The 21,788-nt window shown below is 59.0% G+C and overlaps 2 protein-coding genes across 2 annotated transcripts; both read left to right on the top strand.

Moving 5' to 3' along the window:
* Positions 1 to 8,788: 8,788 nt before the first annotated feature.
* Positions 8,789 to 16,214, top strand: LOC125318853. Its single transcript, XM_048289772.1, has 4 exons — positions 8,789 to 8,878; positions 9,444 to 9,486; positions 11,003 to 11,393; positions 15,484 to 16,214. Exons 2-4 carry the CDS (start codon positions 9,463 to 9,465, stop codon positions 15,957 to 15,959), a joined length of 891 nt encoding a protein of 296 aa, XP_048145729.1. The 5' UTR covers positions 8,789 to 8,878; positions 9,444 to 9,462; the 3' UTR covers positions 15,960 to 16,214.
* Positions 16,215 to 16,637: 423 nt separating this feature from the next.
* Positions 16,638 to 19,077, top strand: LOC125318852 (collagen alpha-1(III) chain-like). The gene is made up of 2 exons (XM_048289770.1): positions 16,638 to 16,766; positions 17,927 to 19,077. Exons 1-2 carry the CDS (start codon positions 16,752 to 16,754, stop codon positions 18,944 to 18,946), a joined length of 1,035 nt encoding a protein of 344 aa, XP_048145727.1. The 5' UTR covers positions 16,638 to 16,751; the 3' UTR covers positions 18,947 to 19,077.
* The last annotated feature ends 2,711 nt before the right edge of the window (positions 19,078 to 21,788 follow it).

Raw genomic sequence — 21,788 nt, 5'->3', positions numbered from 1 at the left:
ACCCCCCAGGACCCTCCAGGACGCCCCAAATCCCCCCGGGACCCCCCCAAGATCCCCCCTAGAACCCTCCAGGACCCCCTCGGACCCCCCCAAATTCCCCCCAGGACCCCGCGGGACCCCCCAAAATCCCCGCGAGATCCTCCAGGACGCCCCAAATCCCCCCCTGGGACCCCCCCAATCCCCCCCGGGACCCCCCCAATCCCCCCCCCCAGCCCCGCCGGCAGCTCCGAGCGGTGACGTCAGCAAAGCACCGCCTCTTCTGGGATGACGTCACCACCTAAACCACGCCCCTCCTTCCCTTTCCCCCCCCGTTGGGGACATTCGGGGACATTCGGGGGGTCCTGGGGACACCGGGGGGACCTCGGGGACGCGTCACTGCCGGCCCTGGGTGTCCCCAGCCCTGCCCAGGTGTCCCCAGGTGTCCCCAAGGTTCTCAGGTGTCCCCAACCCGCTCCAGGTGTCCCCGATGTCCCCAACCCTCTCCAGGTGTCCCCCAGCCCTGCCCAGGTGTCCCCAAGGTTCTCAGGTGTCCCCAGGTGTCCCCGGGTGTCCCCAACCCGCTCCAGGTGTCCCCAACCCTGGCCAGGTGTCCCCGGGTGTCCCCAATGTCCCCAACCCTGCCCAGGTGTCCCCAAGGTTCTCAGGTGTCCCCAGGTGTCCCCAGGTGTCCCCCAGTCCTGATCCTGCTGTCCCCAGGTGTCCCCAGGTGTCCCCAGCGCTGATTTTGATGTCCCCAGGTGCCCCCAAGGTTCTCAGATGTCCCCAGCCCTCCCCAGGTGTCCCCAGGTGTCCCCAGGTGTCCCCAACCCCCATCCCAATGTCCCCAGCCCTGTCCCCAACCCCTCCACGATGTCACCAAAGCCGCTCCTGCTGTCCCCAACCCTGTCCCCGGTGTCCCCAGGTGTCCCTAAGGTTCTCAGGTGTCCCCAGGTGTCCCCAGGTGTCCCCAAGCCCCGGTCCTGCTGTCCCCAGGTGTCCCCCAGCCCCACCCAGGTGTCCCCAGGTGTCCCCAGCCCTGGTCCTGGTGTCCCCCCAGGTGTCCCCCCAGGTGTGCCCAACCCCATCCTCAGTGTCCCCAGGTGTCCCCAATGTCCCCAAGGTTCTCAAGTAACCCCCAGCCCTGCCCAGGTGTCCCCAGGTGTCCCCAACCCCCATCCCAATGTCCCCAGCCCTGTCCCCAACCCCTCCACGATGTCACCAAAGCCACTCCTGCTGTCCCCAACCCTGTCCCCGGTGTCCCCAGGTGTCCCCAGGTGTCCCCAGCGCTGACTTTGGTGTCCCCAGGTGTCCCCAAGGTTCTCAGGTGTCCCCAGCCCTGCCCAGGTGTCCCTTAGACCCCCTCAACCCCATCCCCGATGTCCCCAATGTCCCCAGGTGTCCCCCAGCCCTGGGTCCTGCTGTCCCCCAGGTGTCCCCAAGGTTCTCAGGTGTCCCCAGGTGTCCCCCAGTCCTGGTGTCCTCCGATGTCCCCAACTGTCGGAGCTTGGGGTGGGTTGGACGGTCAGGACGGACGGAGACGAGAGATCTCTGAAGTCAGATCTTGGAACATGCGGTTTATTGCAAAGGGCGTGGGTACAGGGGCACTGCTTAGAGCTGCCAGCTGCAGCTCTGAGCAGGCCCAGGAGAGCGAGAGTGTAAAGTGAGAGCAAGTAGGTGAGAGCGGAGTGAGCCAAGAGGAAGTAAGAGAGGGGGGCCGAAGTCCTGGTTACAATACAATAAATCATCTTCTGTGCTGAATATTCTGATTTTCACTGGCCAATCTCGTCCGAGATACAAACCCTATCGCATTTACACACAGCCTGTAAGAGTTCTTACATTGCCATAGAGCGTTACACTTTAACTCCTAAAAACTGCTCTTTGGACCCCTTCTGCTGAGCTGGCGGGGTCTGCTCTGGCCCTTGGTCCTGCCTGCAAGCAGAGGGTGCTGTTCAATCCAGAGGGGATTCCCTTCCGGCGGCCACCCCATTGTTTTCCAGGTGTTCCGGAACGAGGACTCGGTATCCCAAAGGTGCCCTTCATTTATCGGTTCCATATTCCCAAAATCCTTTGTCAGGCAATCAGATTTATGCGGCTTTCCTGGTTCCCCAACACCCAACCCCCGTCCCAATGTCCCCCAACCCATCCCCGATGTCCCCAATGTCCCCAGGTGTCTCCCCAGCCCCCGTCCTGCTGTCCCCAGGTGTCCCCCCAGCCCCACCCAGGTGTCCCCAGGTGTCCCCAGCCCCGGTCCTGGTGTCCCCCCCAGGTGTCCCCCCAGGTGTGCCCAACCCCATCCTCAGTGTCCCCAGGTGTCCCCAGTGTCCCCAAGGTTCTCAAGTAACCCCCAGCCCTGCCCAGGTGTCCCCAGGTGTCCCCAACCCCCATCCCAATGTCCCCAGCCCTGTCCCCAACCCCTCCACGATGTCACCAAAGCCGCTCCTGCTGTCCCCAACCCTGTCCCCGGTGTCCCCAGGTGTCCCCAAGGTTCTCAGGTGTGCCCAGGTGTCCCTGATGTCCCCAGGTGTCCACCCCAGCCCCGGTCCTGCTGTCCCCAGGTGTCCCCAAGGTTCTCAGGTGTCCCCAGGTGTCCCCAGGTGTCCCCAGGGCTGATTTTGGTGTCCCCAGGTGCCCCCAAGGTTCTCAGGTGTCCCCAGGTGTCCCCAGGTGTCCCCAGGCTGATTTTGGTGTCCCCAGGTGTCCCCAAGGTTCTCAGGTGTCCCCAGGTGTCCCCAGGTGTCCCCAGGGCTGATTTTGGTGTCCCCAGGTGTCCCCAAGGTTCTCAGGTGTCCCCAGCCCTGCTCAGGTGTCCCCAGGTGTCCCCAGTGTCCCCCTCACCTGCGGGCAGCTGACCCACACCAGTACAGACATGGATGGGGGGTACTGGGAGCCACTGGGAGCCTCTGGGAGCCACTCCCACCCCAAACTGGGATCCCTTGGGATCCATCCCAGTATGGACCAGTATGGACCAGTACGGACCAGTATGGACCAGTTGGGTACACCTGAGCTCCATCTCGTCCCAGTATAGCCCCAACTGGGGGTACTGGGAGCCGCTGGGAGCTCCTCCCACCCCAAACTGGGATCCAGACAGGATCCATCCCATCCCAGTATGGACCATTATGCTACACCTGAGCCCTGCCCCATCCCAGTATAGCCCTAACTGGGGGTACTGGGACATACTGGGAGCCCCTGGGAGCCCCTCCCACCCCAAACTGGGATCCCTTTGGGATCCATCCCATCCCAGTATGGACCAGTATGGACCAGTATGGACCAGTATGGACACACCTGAGCTCCATCCTGTCCCAGTATAGCCCCAACTGGGGGTACTGGGAGCCACTGGGAGCCCCTCCCACCCCAAACTGGGATCCAGACATCCCAGTATGGACCAGTATGGACCAGTTGAGTACACATGAGCTCCATCCTGTCCCGGGTATAGCCCTAACTGGGGGTACTGGGACATACTGGAGCCCCTCCCACCCCAAACTGGGATCCAGACATCCCAGTATGGACTGGGTCCCATCCCAGTATGGACCAGTATGGACCAGTTGGGTACACAGGAGCTCCATCTCGTCCCAGTATAAGCCCCAACTGGGGTACTGGGAGCCACTGGGAGCCCCTCCCACCCCAAACTGGGATCCCTTTGGGATCTGTCCCATCCCAGTATGGACCAGTTGGATACACCCGAGCACCCCCCAGACCCCTCCCACCCCAGTACAGCCCCACTGGGAGCTACTGGGAGCCTCTGTGACCCCTTCCACTCCTTCCCAGTCCTTCCCAGTCCCTCCCAGTCCCCTTTTCCGGTCTCGCCAGCACTGAGCAGGGCGCCCCCTGCCGGCTGGGAGGACCCAACTGCCCCCATCTCGGTGGTGACCGCGGGGATGGAGCGTGATCGGGTTCATTGGCGCCCCCTGGCGGCTCGGAGGACTCCGTAACCGGGTCAGGACGGGACCCCCAAAATTGGGGGGGTTCGGGGGGGGGGTCCCGAGGGGGTTTTGGGGGGTCTTGGGGAGGGGAGTGGGGTTGGGGGGGGGGTCCTGGGGGGATTTTGGGGGGATCCTGAGGGGATTTTGGGGGGATTTTAATGCCCCCAAACTGGGATAAAACGTTGATTTTCCAGGAAATTCCTGGATTTTAGCACCTGGGATAAACGCGTTGATTTCCCAGCGATAAAAAAACTCCTGGAAAACCGGGAATTCCCGGGAAAAATCCCCTTTTGATCCCAATTCGGAGCGTTAAAATCCAGGAATTCCCTGGGAAAAAATTCCACTTTTAACGCCCTCCCGAGGCTCCGATTCGTGGATTCTCCCGAAATCCAGGCGATTTTCCGTGGAATTCGGCGCTTTTTGCTCCAGAACCTCCCGGAACATTCCCCGTCCCCTCGATTCCCGACTTTTTCCTCCTTTAATCCGCATTCCTCCCCCTTTCCTTTCCCTTTTCCCGCTTTTCCCATTTCCGGAGGAGCCGAAATTCCTGAAATTCCCCCAATCCCCCGAATTCCCGGCGGTTTCCCTCCGCCCGCGGGCGCTTCCCAAGAATCCGATGATCCCCGGGTGCGCTCCTCTCCCGGGATTCCGTCATCCCACTTAATTAACGCCCCAATTAACGCCCCAATTAACGCCCCAATTAACGCCGCATTCCCGCCGCTCCCACAAATCCCCGAACCGAACTTATCCCACTTTTTCCCCCTTTTCCTCCCCATTTTTTCCCTTTTTTCCCCATTTTCCCCCCTTTTTCCTTCCCCCCCCTTTTCCCCTCATTTTTCGCTTTTTCCCATTTTTTCCCTTTTTCTCCCCCTTTATTCCCGTTTTTTTTCCACATTTCCCCCCCTTTTCCCCCATTTTTCCCATTTTCCCCTTTCTTCCCCATTTTTTCCCTGCTTTTTTACCCTTTTTCCCCATTTTTCCTTTTTCCCTCCTTTTCCCCCATTTTTCCCTTTTTTCCACCATTTTCCCCATTTTTCCCTCCCCCCCTTTTCTCTTTCCCCCTTTTTTCCCATTTTCCTCCATTTTTCCCTTTCCCCTCCTTTTTTCCCCCCTTTTCCCCCCTTTTTTCCTGCCTTTCCCTCCCTTTTCCCCATTTTTCCCTTTCTCCCCTTTCCCCCTTTTCATGCTCCTTTTTTCCCCCCATTTTTTCCCATTTTCCCTTTTTCTTCCCCCTTTTCCCCTTTTTTTTCCAATTTCCCCATTTTCCCCATTTTTTCCCTTTTTTCTCCATTTTTCCCATTTTCCCCCTTCCCCCCCATTTTTTTCCTTTTTTCCCTTTTTCTCCCCCTTTTTCCCTTTTTTCTCCAATTTCCCCCCTTTCCCCCCCATCTTTTTCCCCCATTTTTCCCATTTCCCCCCCATTTTTTTCCCTTTTCCCTCTTATTTTTTGCCATTTTTTTCCTTTTCCCCCCTCCCTTTTCCCCTCATTTTTCCCCTTTTTCCCATTTTTCCCCCATTTTTTTCTTTTTTCTCTCTTTCTCCCCCTTTTCCCCTTTTCTCCCTTTTTTCCCCCATTTTCCCCATTTTTTCCCCATTTTCCCCCATTTTTTTCCCATGTTTCCCATTTCCCCCATTTCCCCCCCTCCCTTTGCCCAAATTGCCCCTTTCTCTCCCCAAATCCGCTCCCTCCCATCCCGATTCCTGTTGCAGTGGGGGATCCTGCAACACGCATATATCAAACCAGGAGTCCCGTGGAAAGGAAATATATATATACAGACAGATTCTTGATAGCTGTTTCAGAGATGTTTATTTCTCCAGCCGCATGGCCGGAGCTCTGCCCAGAACTGTCCCAGTCACGGGACAAGGGTCCTTCTGCCCGCGCAGGGAACACAAACCAACCAATGGGAACGAGGCTGAGCAGGGACAGGAAACCCCGTGTCTGTGCCCTCAGGGCCCCTCTCCCAGGGCTACACGGCAGGGGAGGGACCCCAACACCTCACCCGTTTTATTTTAATAAAAGGAGAATGAAAACAACTGGATAAACATAACAAGAACAGTTTCAAGACAAAACAAGCCACCCTCCTGAGTCTTTAAATGTCCAAACAGATTCTCTGGAACATCTTAGGGCTGACAGAAGGGAGACAGAACTCTCCGGGCATGCTTTGTGGGGAAACTGAGGCAGGAGAGGGTTTAACTTCTTCCCTCCCCCTTTTCATCCCCCACTCGGCATTGGAAAGGGATTTTTGGGGAAACAATTGGCAAAAGCATGGTTTTGTGAGGGAAACCATGGGTGAAAAAACGGATTGGGAATACACTGGGGGTAATAGGATATAGGGTAAAAGGGAAAGGTGGGATTAGGAAAGGGAAACTGTAGGGGGGGCTTACAATGGAGATACTGTCTAACATGACTACGATTTTTTGCATATATACTGCCTTTTACAGAAACACCATCAGGCCCAGTGACCTGCGATGCTTGTAACCCTTTTCTCCCTAGTACAATATTAAATTCCACCACCTCTCCATCTCCCAAGCTTGGGATGCATTTTTCAGGGTTATTCTTTTTAATAGCAGTTCTATGCACGAATATGTCTTGCTGGTTGTCACACCTTGTTATAAAACCATAATTTTGCTTAACATTATACCATTTTACTATCCCTAAGGTCTTAGTTGCTATGATCTTTTCCTTTTTCCAAGTGGCTGCTGTTTTCTGTCTCGCTGCGTCTTTGCTCTCTCTTTCGGTCGCTCCCGTGTTGGAATTGTCGGGGCTGCTGGTGCCTGCGCGTTCTTCCCGGGGTCGCGTTCGGGGCTGCGCGGGCCGGGCCGGGCCGCGCCGCTCAGTTCTCCGTGCGTCGCCTCCTCTGGTCGCAGCTTCGCTGCCGCTGCCGGGCGCTGCACCCACGTCTCGGCCGGGTCCCCGGGCGATGACTCCCCCGCGCCCCGCTCCAGCGCGCGTCTCGGCCGGGCGCGGCTCCGTTCCACCGCCACCGCCTCCAGCCGCCGCCCGCGCGCCGCCCCTCTCGGCCGGGCGTTCACGGGGCTCGCTCCACCACGCGCTGCACGGGGCCATTCGGGCACCGCCGGGTCCCGCCGCTCCCGCCGCGCCTCGCTCCGCCACCGACACTGCGGCTCGCGTGGCTCCGCCCGCGCGCGGGAACTGCCTCGCTGCTGCTCTCAGAGCGCTCGGTGCACGTGGCCTGGGCCGCACGGTCCCTGCGCCAGGCTTCCCTTCACCAGGACACAGCTGACATTGCTCAACAGTCTCGGTAACTAAATAATATTCACGAAAATATTCTTCCATCGGCATATATTTTGACTCCAGTATTAACTGTGTCCAAACGGTTTTCCAAAAGCCCTTGGTAATAATTAAATCCCAAGAAACATAGAAAAAGTTCTTAAACAACCATGCCAGGAAGTGTTTCAGTTCTTTTTGAGCTTGAATCAAGCTAAAATTTACAAATCGTTGTTCAAGAATCATTTTAAGTTTAAGATAAATGTCCATATGCGGCTCTGAGAGCCAAGAGTCTTCCCACGGTTCCTCCATAGTTTAGATATGGAATAGCAAAGCAAAACCAAGAAGAGGAATCCAAAGTTTCCAGGGTTTACTCACACAAATCAGTCGCTTAGGGATCGGGGATCGTTCTGCTCACAAATCTCCACCATTTGTTGCAGTGGGGATCCTGCAACACGCATATATCAAACCAGGAGTCCCGTGGAAAGGAAATATATATGGACAGACAGATTCTTGCTAGCTGTTTCAGAGATGTTTATTTCTCCAGCCGCATGGCCGGGGCTCTGCCGAGGAACTGTTCCAGTCACGGGACCAAGGGTCCTTCAGCCCGCGCAGGGAACACAAACCAACCAATGGGAACGAGGCTGAGCAGGGGCAGGGAAACCCCGTGTCTGTGCCCTCAGGGCCCCTCTCCCAGGGCTACAAGGCAGGGGAGGGACCCCAACAGATTCCAGCCCGGATTCGCTCGGAATTCCCGGGAATTTGGGGGGTCCCGGGTCCCGTCTTTGGGGGAATTCCCGGGAATTGGGGGGTCCCGGGCCCCGTTTTTGGGATTTCCCAGGGAATTCCCAGGATTTGGGGGTCCCGGCTCCCCTTTTTTGGGAATTCCCGGGATTTGGGGGGTCCCGGGTCCCGTTTTTGGGGAATTCCCGGGATTTGGGGGCCCCTCCCCTCCCCCCCCGATTTCGGTTTCGATTCCCGCGCTCGGCTCAGGCCCCGCCCCCTCCCCTTGGCCCCGCCCCCTCCCCGAACGGACCAATCAGCGCTCGGGGGCGGGGCCTGAGGGCGGGGCCGAGCCGGGAGGGCTGGAATGGGGTCCTGGAAGGGAAAAGGGGCGGGTCCTGAGGGGTAAATGGGGTCCTGGAAGGGGAAAGAAGGGTCCGAGAGGGGCTAAGTGGGGTCCTGGAAGGGGAAACGGGGCCTTGAAACGGGGGGAAAGGGGTCAGGGTCCTGGCAGGGTCAATCAGTGTTCTGAGGGGGGTCATGAGGTCCTGGCAGGGTCAATGAAGGTTCTGAAGGGTTAAATGGGGTCCTACAGATGGAATTCAGGACCCTCATTGACCCTGCCAGGACCCCATTTACCCTGCCAGGACCCTCACTGACCCTTTCAGGACCCTCATTTACCCTGCCAGGACCCTGATCTACCCTCTCAGGACTCTCATTTACCCTGCCAGGACCCTCATTTACCCTTTCAGGACCCCATTTACCCCCTCCCGACCTCATTTATGCCCTTGGGACCCTGATCGACCCTTCCAGGACCCTGAATTACATCCGTAGGATGCCCTTCACCCCCTCAGGACCCTCATTCCCCCTGCCAGGACCCCATTCACCCCCTCAAGACCCCATTTACCCTTCCAGGACCCCACTGAACCCCTAAAGAGCCCTTTTACCCTTCCAGGACCCCAATAACCCCCTCAGGACCCCCCCGTCACCATGGAAACCGCACCCGGAAGCGACCAGGCCTTGATGGGTTGGTTTCCATGGTAAAGGGGGGGTCCTGGAAGGGGAAATCAAGGCCCTGGGTGAGGTAAATGGGTCCTGAGGGGGTAAATGGGGTCCTGGAAGGGGAACTGGGGCCCTGAAGGGGTAAATGGGGGTCTCGAAAGGGTAATTGGGGTCCTGAGGGGGTCAATCGGGGTCCTGGAAGGGGAAATCCAGGCCCTGGGTGGGATAAATGGGTCCTGAGAGGGGTAAATGGGGTCTTGGAAGGGTAAATGGGGTCCTGAGGGGGGTAAAGAAGGCCCCTGAGGGATTAAATGGGGTCCTGGAACTACAAATGAGGTCCTGAGGGGATAAATCAGGGTCCTGGAGGCAGAAATCAAGGCTCTGGGTGTGGTAAATGGGTCCTGAGGGGGTAAATCCATGTCCTGGAAGGGGAAATGGAGCCCTGGGGGATAAATCAGGGCCTTGAGGGGTTAAACCCGGCCCCGAAAGGGTCAATGAGGTCCTGGCAGGGCAAATTCTGCCCGGCTCGGGGGAGGATCAGGGCGTGGGTCCCTCCCTCCTCTCACCCTTGACGCCCTCATCCCTCACAGTTCCAGCCGGAGCCTCTGGATGCTGCTGGAGATGGAGCCCAAGGTCGGGACCCCCAAAAGCCCCGGGAGGACCCCCCAGCCCGGGTACCTGAGGGGGGTTTGGGGGGAATTTGGGGGGTTTTGGGGAGGATTTGGGAGCCCCCAGGGCCGTGGGTGCGGCCGGGAGGGAAAAGGGAAGTGGAAAGTTCCGGAGTGCGCAGAGTCCGGAGGGGCCGGAGAGGGGGAAAATGGGGGTGGGAGACCCCCCAAGTTCCTGGGGGGGTTCAGGTGGGACCCCCCAAAACCTCACCTGGGCACCTGGGAACCCCAAAACCTCCTGGGAGCCTCACCTGGGCACCCGGGAAGCCCCAAATCCCTGAGAATTCTCACCTGGAAAGCCCCAAATCCCCGGGGAACCTCAGCTGAGTCCCCCAGGACACCCAGGACCCCCCCGGATCCCACCTGAGCCCCCTCCCCACCTCACCTGGAGCCCCTCCGGACACCTGGGACCCCCCAGACCTCTGGGGACTCCCACAGGGGACCCCCCAAACCTCACCTGGGACCCCCAAAACCTCACCTGGGACCCCCCAAACCTCACCTGGGACCCCCCAAATCCCCCCCAGGACCCCTGGGACCCCCCAAACCCCTGGGAACTCTCACTGGGGATCCCCAAAACCTCACCTGGGACCCCCCAAACCTCACCTGAGACCCCCCCCCCCCAAATCCCTTGGGACCCCCCTAAGCCCCCCCAGGACACCCAGGACCCTCCCAAATACCTGGGGACCCCTCACCTGAGACCCCCAAAACCTCACCTGGGACCCTCCCCAATACCTGGAACCCCCCAAATCCCTCGGGAGCCTCACCTGGGACCCCCCCAAAGCTCACCTGGGACACCCCAAAATCCCTGGGACTCCCCCCATGCCCCCTGGGGACACTGGGAGAGGACTGGGGACACTGGGAGGGGACTGGTGACACTGGGATGGAACTGGTGGCACTGGGAGAGGACTGGGGACTCTGGCAGAGGATTTGGGACACTGGGAGGGGACTGGGGACACTGTGCTGGAACTGGGGACGCTGGGCTGGAACTGGGGACACTGGGATGGAACTGGTGGCACTGGGAGAGGACTGAGGACACTGGGCTGGAACTGGGGGCACTGGGCTGGAACTGGGGGCACTGGGAGAGGACTGAGGACACTGGGCTGGAACTGGGGATACTGGGCTGGAACTGGGGACGCTGGGCTGGAACTGGGGACACTGGGCTGGAACTGGGGACGCTGGGCTGGTGACCCTGAGGTGGTGATACTGGGATGGTGACACTGGGAGTGGACTGGGGACACTGGGAGGGGACTGGGGACACTGGGCTGGTGACACTGGGCTGGTGACACTGGGAGTGGACTGGGGACACTGGGAGGGGACTGGGGACACTGGGCTGGTGACACTGGGGCAGTGACACTGGGGCAGTGACACTGGGATGGAACTGGGGGCACTGGGAGGGGACTGGGGACACTGGGCTGGAGCTGGGGACACTGGGCTGGAACTGGGGACACATCCCCCCAACCCCCCTCTCCCCCTGTCCCCAGGTGTCCCCCCCGCCCCTCCCCCCCGAGGTGGCCCGGTCGGGGGCCGTGCGGGACCGGACCCTGGAGGCCCTGGTGGACCTGGCCGAGGCCTTGGGGACAGCGGCCACCATCCCCGAGGTGCTGGCGCAGGCCAAGGCCGTGCTGGCCGAGGCCCAGGAGACGCGGCAGCAGCTGCACAAGGCCCTGTGGGACGCGTGGACCCCCCCGGTGGCCACGGAGTCGTCGGTGGACAAGGACGAGGACGAGGAGCTGCTGCGCCACGGCGGGGCCGAGGCCGAGCGGGCGGCGCAGAGGCTGGAGAAGGAGCAGGAGAGGCTCCAGGGGTGGCAGCGCTGGCTGCGGGCCGGGCAGGGCGCGGCCATGGGGCTGACGGTGCTGTGCGCGGCTGTGCGTGAGTATAAACCAGTATAGACCAGTATAGACCAGTACAGACCAGTACAGACCAGTATAGAGCAGTATAGAGCAGTATAGAGCAGTATGGGTTGGTGTGGGGCACAGGGAACCAGTACAGACCAGTTTGGATGGGTTGGGCTCCGGGCCGGGCAGGGCGCGGCCATGGGGCTGACGGTGCTGTGCGCGGCTGTGCGTGAGTATAAACCAGTATAGACCAGTATAGACCAGTATAGAGCAGTATAGACCAGTATAAACCAGTATGGGTTGGTGTGGGGCACAGGGAACCAGTACAGACCAGTTTGGATGGGTTGGGCTCCGGGCCGGGCAGGGCGCGGCCATGGGGCTGACGGTGCTGTGCGCGGCTGTGCGTGAGTATAAACCAGTATAAACCAATATAAACCAGTATTAACCAGTATAAACCAGTATAGACCAGTATAAACCAGTACAGAGCAGTATAAACCAGTATTAACCAGTATAAACCAATATAAACCAGTATAAACCAATATGAACCAGTATTAACCAGTATAAACCAATATAAACCAGTATAAACCAGTATTAACCAGTATAAACCAATATAAACCAGTATTAACCAATATAAACCAGTATAAACCAATATGAACCAGTATTAACCAGTATAAACCAATATAAACCAGTATAAACCAGTATTAACCAGTATAAACCAATATAAACCAGTATTAACCAATATAAACCAGTATAAACCAATATGAACCAGTATTAACCAGTATAAACCAATATAAACCAGTATAAACCAGTATTAACCAGTATAAACCAATATAAACCAGTATAAACCAATATAAACCAGTATTAACCAGTATTAACCAGTATAAACCAATATAAACCAGTATAAACCAGTATAGACCAGTATAAACCAGTATTAACCAGTATTAACCAGTATAAACCAGTAAAAACCAGTATAGACCAGTATAAACCAGTAAAAACCAGTATAGAGCAGTATTAACCAGTATAAACCAATATAAACCAGTATTAACCAATATGAACCAGTATAAACCAATATAAACCAGTATAGACCAGTATTAACCAGTATAAACCAGTATAGAGCAGCATAAACCAGTATTAACCAGTATAAACCAATATAAACCAGTATAAACCACTATAAACCAGTATAGAGCAGTATAGAGCAGTATAAACCAGTATTAACCAGTATAAACCAATATAAACCAGTATTAACCAATATGAACCAGTATAAACCACTATAAACCAATATAAACCAGTATTAACCAGTATAAACCAATATAAACCAATAGAAACCAGTATAGACCAGCATAAACCAGTAAAAACCAGTATAACCAGTAAAAAACAGTATAGACCAGTATAAACCAGTATAAACCAGTATAGAGCAGTATAAACCAGTATTAACCAGTATAAACCAGTATAGACCAGTATTAACCAGTATAAACCAGTATAGAGCAGCATAAACCAGTATTAACCAATATAAACCAGTATAGACCAGTATTAACCAGTATAGAGCAGCATAAACCAGTATTAACCAGTATAAACCAATATAAACCAGTATAAACCAGTATAAACCAGTATTAACCAGTATAAACCAATATAAACCAGTATAAACCAGTATAAACCAATATAAACCAGTATAAACCAATATAAACCAATACGGAGCAGTATTAACCAGTATAAACCAATATAAACCAGTTCAGACCAGTATGAATGGCTACAGACCAGTAGATACTTTCCCCTGCCCTGACCAGTATAGACCAGTTTAGACCAGTATGAACCAGTATAGAGCAGCAGGGAGCAGTGGGGACCAGTACAGAGCAGTGGGGACCAGTTCAGACCAGTATAAACCAGTATGAGTTTCTACAGACCAGGAGGAACTTTCCCCTGCCATGACCAGTAGGGACCAGTATAAACCAGTATAGACCAGTATGGACCAGTGTACAGCTGTGGGAACCAGTATAAACCAGTATGGATCAGTATGAACCAATATAAAGCAGTGGGAACCAGTTCAGACCAGTATAGACCAGTGTGGACCAGTATAGACCAGTATGGAGCCCTGCAGACCAGTAGAGACCTTCCCGTGCCCCGGACTGGGGACACTGGGGTGGGACTGAGGATACTGGGATGGGACTGGGGATACTGGGATGGTGGCACTGGGATGGGACTGGGGACACTGGGACGGGGACATGGATGGAACTGGGGACACTGGGATAGGACTGGGGACAGTGGGGTGGTGGCACTGGGATGGGGACACTGGGAGGGGACTGGGGACACTGGGATGGGATTGGGAATACTGGGATGGGACTGGTGGCACTGGGGTGGTGGCACTGGAATGACACTGAGCTGGTGGCACTGGGGTGGTGGCACTGGGATGGAACTGGGGAAACTGGGATGGAACTGGGATGACTCACTGGGCTGGTGGCATTGGTATGGTGGCACTGGGATGGTGGCACTGGGACGGCGGCACTGGGACGGCACCGGGGACACTGGGATGGTGGCACTGGGATGGGACTGGGGACATTGGGATGGGGACACTGGGATAGGACTGGGGACATTGGGATGGAATGAAATGGTGGCACTGGGGTGGGACTGGTGATACTGGGATGGGATTGGTGGCACTGGGATGGAACTTGGGACACTGGGATAGAACTGGGGACACTGGGATGGAACTGGGGACATGGGTGGGATTGGGGACACTGGGATGGGACTGATGGCACTGGGATGGTGGCACTGGGATAGAACTGGGGACACTGGGATAGGACTGGAGACACTGGGATGGGGACACCGGAATGACACTGAGCTGGTGGCACTGGGGTGGTGGCACTGGGAGGGGACTGGGGACACTGGGATGGAACTGGGTTGGTGACATCGGGCTGGTGACATCGGTATGGTGAGAATGGGGTGGTGGCACCGGGATGGGGACACTGGGATGGGACCGGGGACACTGGGGACACTGGGGTGGGGACACTGGGATCACACTGGGATGACTCACTGGGCTGGTGGCACTGGGCTGGTGGCACTGGGGTGGTGGCACTGGGAGGGGACTGGGGACACTGGGATGGAACTGGTGACACTGGGGTGGAACCGGTGACACTGGGCTGGTGGCACTGGGCTGCAACTGGGGACACTGGGGTGGGACTGGGGACACTGGGATAGGACTGGGGACACTGGGATGGGGACACTGGAATGACACTGAGCTGGTAGCACTGGGGTGGTGGCACTGGGAGGGGACTGGGGACACTGGGATGGTGGCACTGGGATAGAACTGGTGACATTGAGATAGGACTGGGGACAGTGGGATGGTGGCACTGGTATGGGATGAGATGGTGGCACTGGGGTGGGACTGGTGATACTGGGATGGGATTGGTGGCACTGGGGTGGTGACACTGGAACGACACTGAGCTGGTGGCACTGGAGTGGTGGCACTGGGATGGGACTGGGGACACTGGAGTGGGACTGGGGACACTGGGATGGAACTGGGTTGGTGACATTGGGCTGGTGACATCGGTATGGTGAGAATGGGGTGGTGGCACTGGGATGGGGACACTGGGATGGGGACGCTGGGAGGGGACTGGGGACACTGGGATGGGACCGGGGACACGGGGATGGGGACACTGGGAGGGGACTGGGGACACTGGGATGGTGGCACTGTTAATGGGATGAGATGGTGGCACTGGGATGGGACTGGGGAAACTGGGGACACTGGGGTGGTTGCACTGGAATGACACTGAGCTGGTGGCAGTGGGGTGGGGACACTGGGATGGGACTGGGGACACTGGGATGGGGACACTGGAATGGGATGAGATGGCGGCACTGGGATGGGATGAGATAGTGGTACTGGGATGGAACTGGGGACACTGGGATGGGGACAGGGGGATGGGATGAGATGGTACTGGGATGGAACTGGTGACACTGGGATGGGGACAGGGGGATGGGATGAGATGGCAGCACTGGGATGGAACTGGTGACACTGGGCTGGTGGCCCCTGGGACAGCCCTGGTGCCACCGGCCCGGTGCCACTGCTCTGTCCCTGGTGGCACCGCTCTGGTGTCCCTGATGCCACCTCTGCAGTGTCCCCTCTGTCCCCGCAGTGGCCCTGGACTCGGTTCGCGCCGCCCTGGGGGTGACAAAGGACGCTCAGCTCCTGCTGGCCCTTGGCTCGGTGGCCGTGGTCTGCGAGGTGGCCGCCTGGGGCTTGGGGACATCGCGGCGTCACTTGGCCACCGCCGCCGCCCAGCAGCGGGACACGGCCCAGCGCCTGCGTGACCGCGCCCGGCAGGTGGTGGCCGCCAGGGCCGCCGCCGAGGCCACCAGGGCCACCGCCGCGGCCATCGGGGCCGCCATGGGGCGGCTGGAGATGGCGATGGACGCGCTGAAGAGGTTGGTGGCCGCTGTCGCCGAGGACAGGAAGGTGACACCGTGGGGGACAGTGGCACAGGGGTTCCCCGAGAGCGCCCGGGTGCTCGAGGACATCGTGGAGGCCTTGGGGACATCGAGGGACAGGGAGGACAAGGAGGTGATGCGGAAGCTGAAGGTGGCACTGGGGGTGCTGGTGGCGCAGGTGTAGGGACGGGCTGGGGACATGGGGGGTGGCACTGTCACCGCTGGGACGTGGGGACACCCCGACGGACACCCCCGTGTGCTTCCCTTGGGGACACCGCGGCCACGCTCAAGTCCCCTGCCCCGATTTGGGGTCACCCTGATGGCCCCGAGGTCCCCCCAGTGTCCCAAACAGGACATCGGGGGGGACATTGAGGTCCTGTTGGGGACATCAGGGGGATACTGGGGACATTGGGGCCCTGTTGGGGACATCGGGGGGACATTGGGACCCTGTTGGGGACATCGGGGGGGACATTGGGACCCTGTTGGGGACATTGGGGCCCTGTTGGGGACATCAGGGGGGGACATTGGGGCCCTGTTGGGGGCCCTGAGGGGACATCGGGGCCTGTGGGGTCCTGCTGGGGACACTCCGGGACATCGGGGTCGTGTGGGGACAGGGAGGGGGACATTTGGTCCCTGTTGGGGACCCTGAGGGGACATCGGGGTCTGTTGGGGACATTGTGGGGTCATGTGGGGACCTGAGGGGACATCGGGGCTTGTGGGGTCCTGTTGGGGACACTCGGGGACATCGGGGGGACATCGGGGGGACATCGGGGACCCCGCGTGGCCCCGCGGGCGGGGGGGGGGGCGGGGCCGGTGACGTCCCCTCGCCCTTCCCCCCCCTCCCCGGCCCCGCCGCCGCTTCCTCGCGTGTCCCCCCGCGTGTCCCCCCGAGTGTCCCCGGGGTGTCCCCCCGGGTGTGTCCCCGCCTCCCACCCCCGAGTGTCCCCGGAGTGTCCCCGGAGCGTCCCCAGCGGCCATGGAGCCCCGAGAGGTGCGACAATGCCGGGGGGGGGGAGGGGACGGGGGGGGGGGACACGGGGGGAGGAGGAGGAGGGGGTGGCAAGGGGGGGACAGAGGGGACAAGGGGGGGGACAGGGGGGTGGCAGAGGGACGGGGGGACACAGGGGGGTGGCGGGGGGGCAGGAGGAGACGGGGGGGGGGACAGGGGTGGCAGAGGGACGGGGGGACACGGGGGGGTGGCAGAGGGGACACGGGGGGGGAGGAGGAGGGGACAAGGAGGGGCAGGGGGGTGGCAGGAGGGGACGGGGGGTGACAGAGGGGACAGGGCGGGGCAGGGGGGTGGCAGGGGGGTGACAGAGGGGACAGGGGGTGGCAGAGGGGACACGGGGGGAGGAGGAGGGGGGGTGGCAAGGGGGGTGACAGAGGGGACAGGGCGTGGCAGGAGGGGACAAGGGCGGGGCAGGGGGGTGGCAGGGGGTGGCAGGAGGGGACAGGGGTGGCAGAGGGACAGGGGACACAGGGGGGTGGCGGGGGGGACACAGGGGCTGGCAGAGGGGAAACAGGGGGAGGAGGAGGGGGTGGCAAGGGGGTGACAGAGGGACAGGGGGACACAGGGGGGTGGCAGGAGGGGACAGTGGGTGCAGAGGGACAGGGGGACACAGGGGTGGCAGAGGGGACACAGGGGACAGAGGGGACACAGGGGGTGGCAGAGGGGACACAGGGGTGGCAGAGGGACAGGGGGACACAGGGGGTGGCAGAGGGGACACAGGGGACACAGGGGACACAGGGGGGGTGGCAGGAGGGGACAGTGGGTGGCAGAGGGACAGGGGGACACAGGGGTGGCAGAGGGGACACAGGGGGACACAGGGGACACAGGGTGGCAGAGGGGACACAGGGGTGGCAGAGGGACAGGGGGACACAGGGGTGGCAGAGGGGACACAGGGGGTGGCAGAGGGACAGGGGGACACAGGGGTGGCAGAGGGGACACAGGGGTGGCAGAGGGACAGAGGGGACACAGGGGGTGGCAGAGGGGACACAGGGGTGGCAGAGGGGACAGGGCTGGCAGAGGGACAGGGGGCACACGGGGGCAGGGTGGGTGCCCAGAGGGGCCGGCAGAGCCCTGCAGGGAGGGGCCCAAGGGGACCCCGGCAGGGGACAAGGGCCACCACAGCTCCCCTGTCCCCTCCCCAGCTGTCCCCGTCCCTGCTGGAGTCGCTGGTGGCCGTGGTGGCCACCCTGGGCGAGCTGGCGGCCGCCGTGGCCGGGTCGAATGGGGACGTCCAGCTGGCCGTGTCCCCGGGGTCCCTGCACAAGGGCCTGGTGGCCTTCATCGATCACCTCCGAGATGCCCTGGACCACCAGGGGAGCACCCGCCTGGGCCAGGCCCTGGCCGCCCTCAGGGCCGCCCAGGGGGCCACCTGGGCCCATGTGGCAGCCGAGGCCACCGCCTGGCGGGACTCGGTGGCCGAGGTGGCGGACAAATGGACCCGGGTGGTCAGGGAGGCCACCGAGCTCTGTAACGCCTGCGCGCACGCGGCCACCGCCGAGGCCGCCGCCGAGGCCACCGCGGGGGACCGGGGGGACAAGATGGCCCACTGGGGCACGGCCACGGACAGCCTGGTGGCCACGAGCCGGCAGCTGCTGGAGGCCCTGGGCAAGGCCCTGGGAAGCCCTGGACAAGGCCCTGGCCCAGGGCCTGGACAAGGCCTCCTTGGCCTCAGCAGTGGCCGAGTACGAGACCGAGGTGGCCGCGGCCACCGACAAGGTGGCGACGGCCACCAAGGCCATGGAGGAGGCCACGGTGGCCACCAGCAAGGCGAGGGCGGCCGCCACGAGCAAGCGGCGAGCGGAGGTGGCCCTGGGGCCGCTGGGGCGCTTGGTGGCCGCGTGCGCCAAGGCCACGGCGCTGCCCCGGGAGCTGCTGCGCCGGCTCGGGGCCATCGAGGCCACCCTGGACGGGGCGCGGGCCACCAACGCGGCGTCCCCCGACGTCCCCGAGGCCGCGGTGGCCGCGGTGGCCGAGGCCGAGCGGCTGTGGCGAGCCAGCTCCAGCCTGGCCACGCGGCGCCTGCTGGGGACCCTCGGGCTCGTCCGCGACCTCCTGCTGGGCGGCCCCGGTGGCCCCGGCGGCGCCGAGGTGGCCCAGAGGTGCCGGGAGGCCATCGAGAGCATCCCGGGGCTGCTGCGGGCGCCGTGACGTCACCGCCGTGACGTCATGGAGGCGGTGACGTCATCGGGGCCGAGGCGTCGCTGGTGTCACTTGTCCCCTCCCCCTCCCCCGCTGTGGGGTTGGAGCAGAATTTGGGGAATTTGGGGGGATTTTCATTAAAATTGTCCCGAGTGGGGACGGGAATCGCTGGGTGACGTCACTGGGGGCGCCTGGGGACGGCCGGGACAGGGAAATCCAACGGGAGGGGCCGGGTGGGAAATTTGGGATGGGCGGCGGGATTTGGGGTGAATTCGGGGGATTGGGGTGAATTCCTGGGAAATTGGGTGAATTCGTGGGGATTTGGGGCGAATTCGGGGGGATTTGGGGTGAATTCGGGGGGATTTGGGGAGAATTCCTGGGGATTTGGGAGAATTCGGGGGGATTTGGGTGAATTCGGGGGGATTTGGGTGAATTCCTGGGGATTTGTGGTGAATTCGGGGGATTTGGGAGAATTCGGGGGGATTTGTGGTGAATTCGGGGGGATTTGGGTGAATTCGGGGGGATTTGGGGTGAATTCCTGGGGATTTGGGTGAATTCGGGGGGATTTGGGGTGAATTCGGGGGATTTGGGGAGAATTCGTGGAGAATTGGGGTGAATTCAGGGGGATTTGTGGTGAATTCCTGGGGTTTTGGGGAGAATTCGTGGGAATTTGGGTGAATTCGTGGGGATTTGGGGTGAATTCATGGGAAATTGGGGTGAATTCATGGGAGAATTTGGGGAAAATTAATGGGAAATTTGGGGTGAATTCATGGGGAATTTGGGATAATTCGTGGGGAATTTGGGGTGAAATCATGGGAAATTTGGGGTGAATTCGTGGGAATTTGTGGAGAATTTGGGGTGAATTTGTGGGAAATTTGGCTGAGTTTGTGGGAAATTGGGGGATAAATCACAAGTTTGGGGTGAATTTGCGGGAAATTCGGGATAATTTGTTGGAAATTCGGGGGGAATTCATGGAAGTTTGGGGATGAATTTATGGGAGATTTGGGGATAATTTGCGGGAAATTTGGGGTGAACCCTTGGGAAATTCGTGGAAAATTGGGGAATCCGGGACCGATCCCAACCCCGGCTCTGGGGGGGAATAAATCCGGAATTGCCCCGGTTTGGGGTGGGTTTGGCCGCGGTTGGGAGAATTTTGGGGGGAATTCCGGGGTTTTCTGGTGGATTCCAGTGTTTTCCGGGTGGATTTTAGGGTTTTCCTGGTGAATTCCGGGATGAACAGCGGTGGTTTGGGAATGGCCGGAGCAGCAGCTTTGGGATTTGGGATCATTTGGGATCATTTGGGGATTATTAGAGATTTAATGGGACTTCCTTGGTGGGATTTATTTGGGAATTTAGGGGGATTTGGGCCTTTAGGAGATTTGGGATTATTTGGGATTATTTGGGATTATTTGGGATTTCATGGGCCTCGCTCTGCGGGCTCCGGGATGATTTAGGGTTTTATGGGATTTTATGGGATCTGTGGCGGGGGGGAAAAGGCCGGAAAATTCCTCCGGGATCGATTCCAATCCCAATCCCGATGGATCCCGACCCCGGCTTTCCTCACACGTTATCCCCTCCCCAGGATAATTAAGGGTGTGATTGGGTTCCTGGGATAATTAATGGGATAACGCCCCCACCTTGATTCTGATCCCGACTTCCAGAGAATTCTGTTGCCCAATTCCCGGGAATTCCAGGGGCCGCCCCACCCCTGCCCACCCCCGGACTTCCAGTGGCCCCAAAACAGGGATTTGGGATTGGGGAGGGGCGCTTGGGGATGGCCAGAGCGGGAGAATTCGGGATTTGGGGTCATTTGGGATGAATCCTTGGGAATCCAGCAGGATTTGGGGTCTGGGGTTTGGGATCGTTTGGGGTTATTTGGGATCCAGCAGGGTTTAGGATCATTTGGGATCCAGGATTTGGGGTAATTTGGGATCATTTGGGATCCAGGATTTTGGGCAATTCGGGATTGTTCGGAATCCAGAATTTGGGATTTGAGATCCTTTGGGATTGGTTTTGGGGATCCAGCAGCATTTGGGATGATTTGGGATCGTTTGGGGTTATTTGGGATCCAGCAGGGTTTAGGATCATTTGGGATCCAGGACTTGGGGTAATTTGGGATTGTTTGGGATTCAGGATTTGGGATGATTTGGGATCGTTTCCTGGGATCCAGAAGGATCTGGAATTTGGGTTGTTTGGGATCCAGGATTTGGGGTCATTTGGGATTGGTTTTGGGGGTTATTTGGGATCCAGCAGGATTTAGGATCACTTGTGATCCAGGACTTGGGGTAATTTGGGATTGTTCGGAATCCAGGATTTGGGATTTGAGATCCTTTGGGATTGGTTTTGGGATCCAGCAGGATTTGGGCTCTGGGGTTTGGGATCATTTGGGATCCAGAATTTGGGATGATTTGGGATTGATTTTCTGGACCCAGCAGCATTTGGGATCTGGGATTTTTTGGGATCCAGCAGTATTTAGGATCTGGGATCATTTAGGATTGGTTTTGGGGTCCAGCAGGATTTGGGATGATTTGGGATGATTTGGGATGATTTGGGATCCAGCAGGATTTGGGACCATTTGGGATCCAGGATTTGGGGTAATTTGGGATTGTTCGGAATCCAGGATTTGGGATTTGAGATCCTTTGGGATTGGTTTTGGGATCCAGCAGGATTTGGGCTCTGGGGTTTGGGATCGTCTGGGATTATTTGGGATCCAGCAGCATTTGGGACCATTTGGGACCCAGGATTCGGGGTAATTTGGGATTGTTTGGGATCCAGCAGGGTTTGGGATCTGAGATCCTTTGGGATCGGTTTTGGGGTCCAGCAGCATTTGGGACCATTTGGGACCCCCGGTGTCCCCGACCCCCC

This window comes from Corvus hawaiiensis, chromosome 31 (genome assembly GCF_020740725.1).
Source record: "Corvus hawaiiensis isolate bCorHaw1 chromosome 31, bCorHaw1.pri.cur, whole genome shotgun sequence".
Taxonomy (NCBI): domain Eukaryota; kingdom Metazoa; phylum Chordata; class Aves; order Passeriformes; family Corvidae; genus Corvus; species Corvus hawaiiensis.
This window is presented reverse-complemented; position numbering and strand designations above follow the sequence as displayed.

Excerpts from the sequence above, each read along its gene's own strand:
- LOC125318853 (XM_048289772.1), top strand. The coding sequence starts at position 9,463 with ATGCTGCTGGAGATGGAGCCCAAG. Across the intron at positions 9,487-11,002 it reads TGCTGGAGATGGAGCCCAAG|GTGTCCCCCCCGCCCCTCCC; the intron begins GTCGGGACCCCC and ends CCCTGTCCCCAG. Across the intron at positions 11,394-15,483 it reads GGTGCTGTGCGCGGCTGTGC|TGGCCCTGGACTCGGTTCGC; the intron begins GTGAGTATAAAC and ends CTGTCCCCGCAG.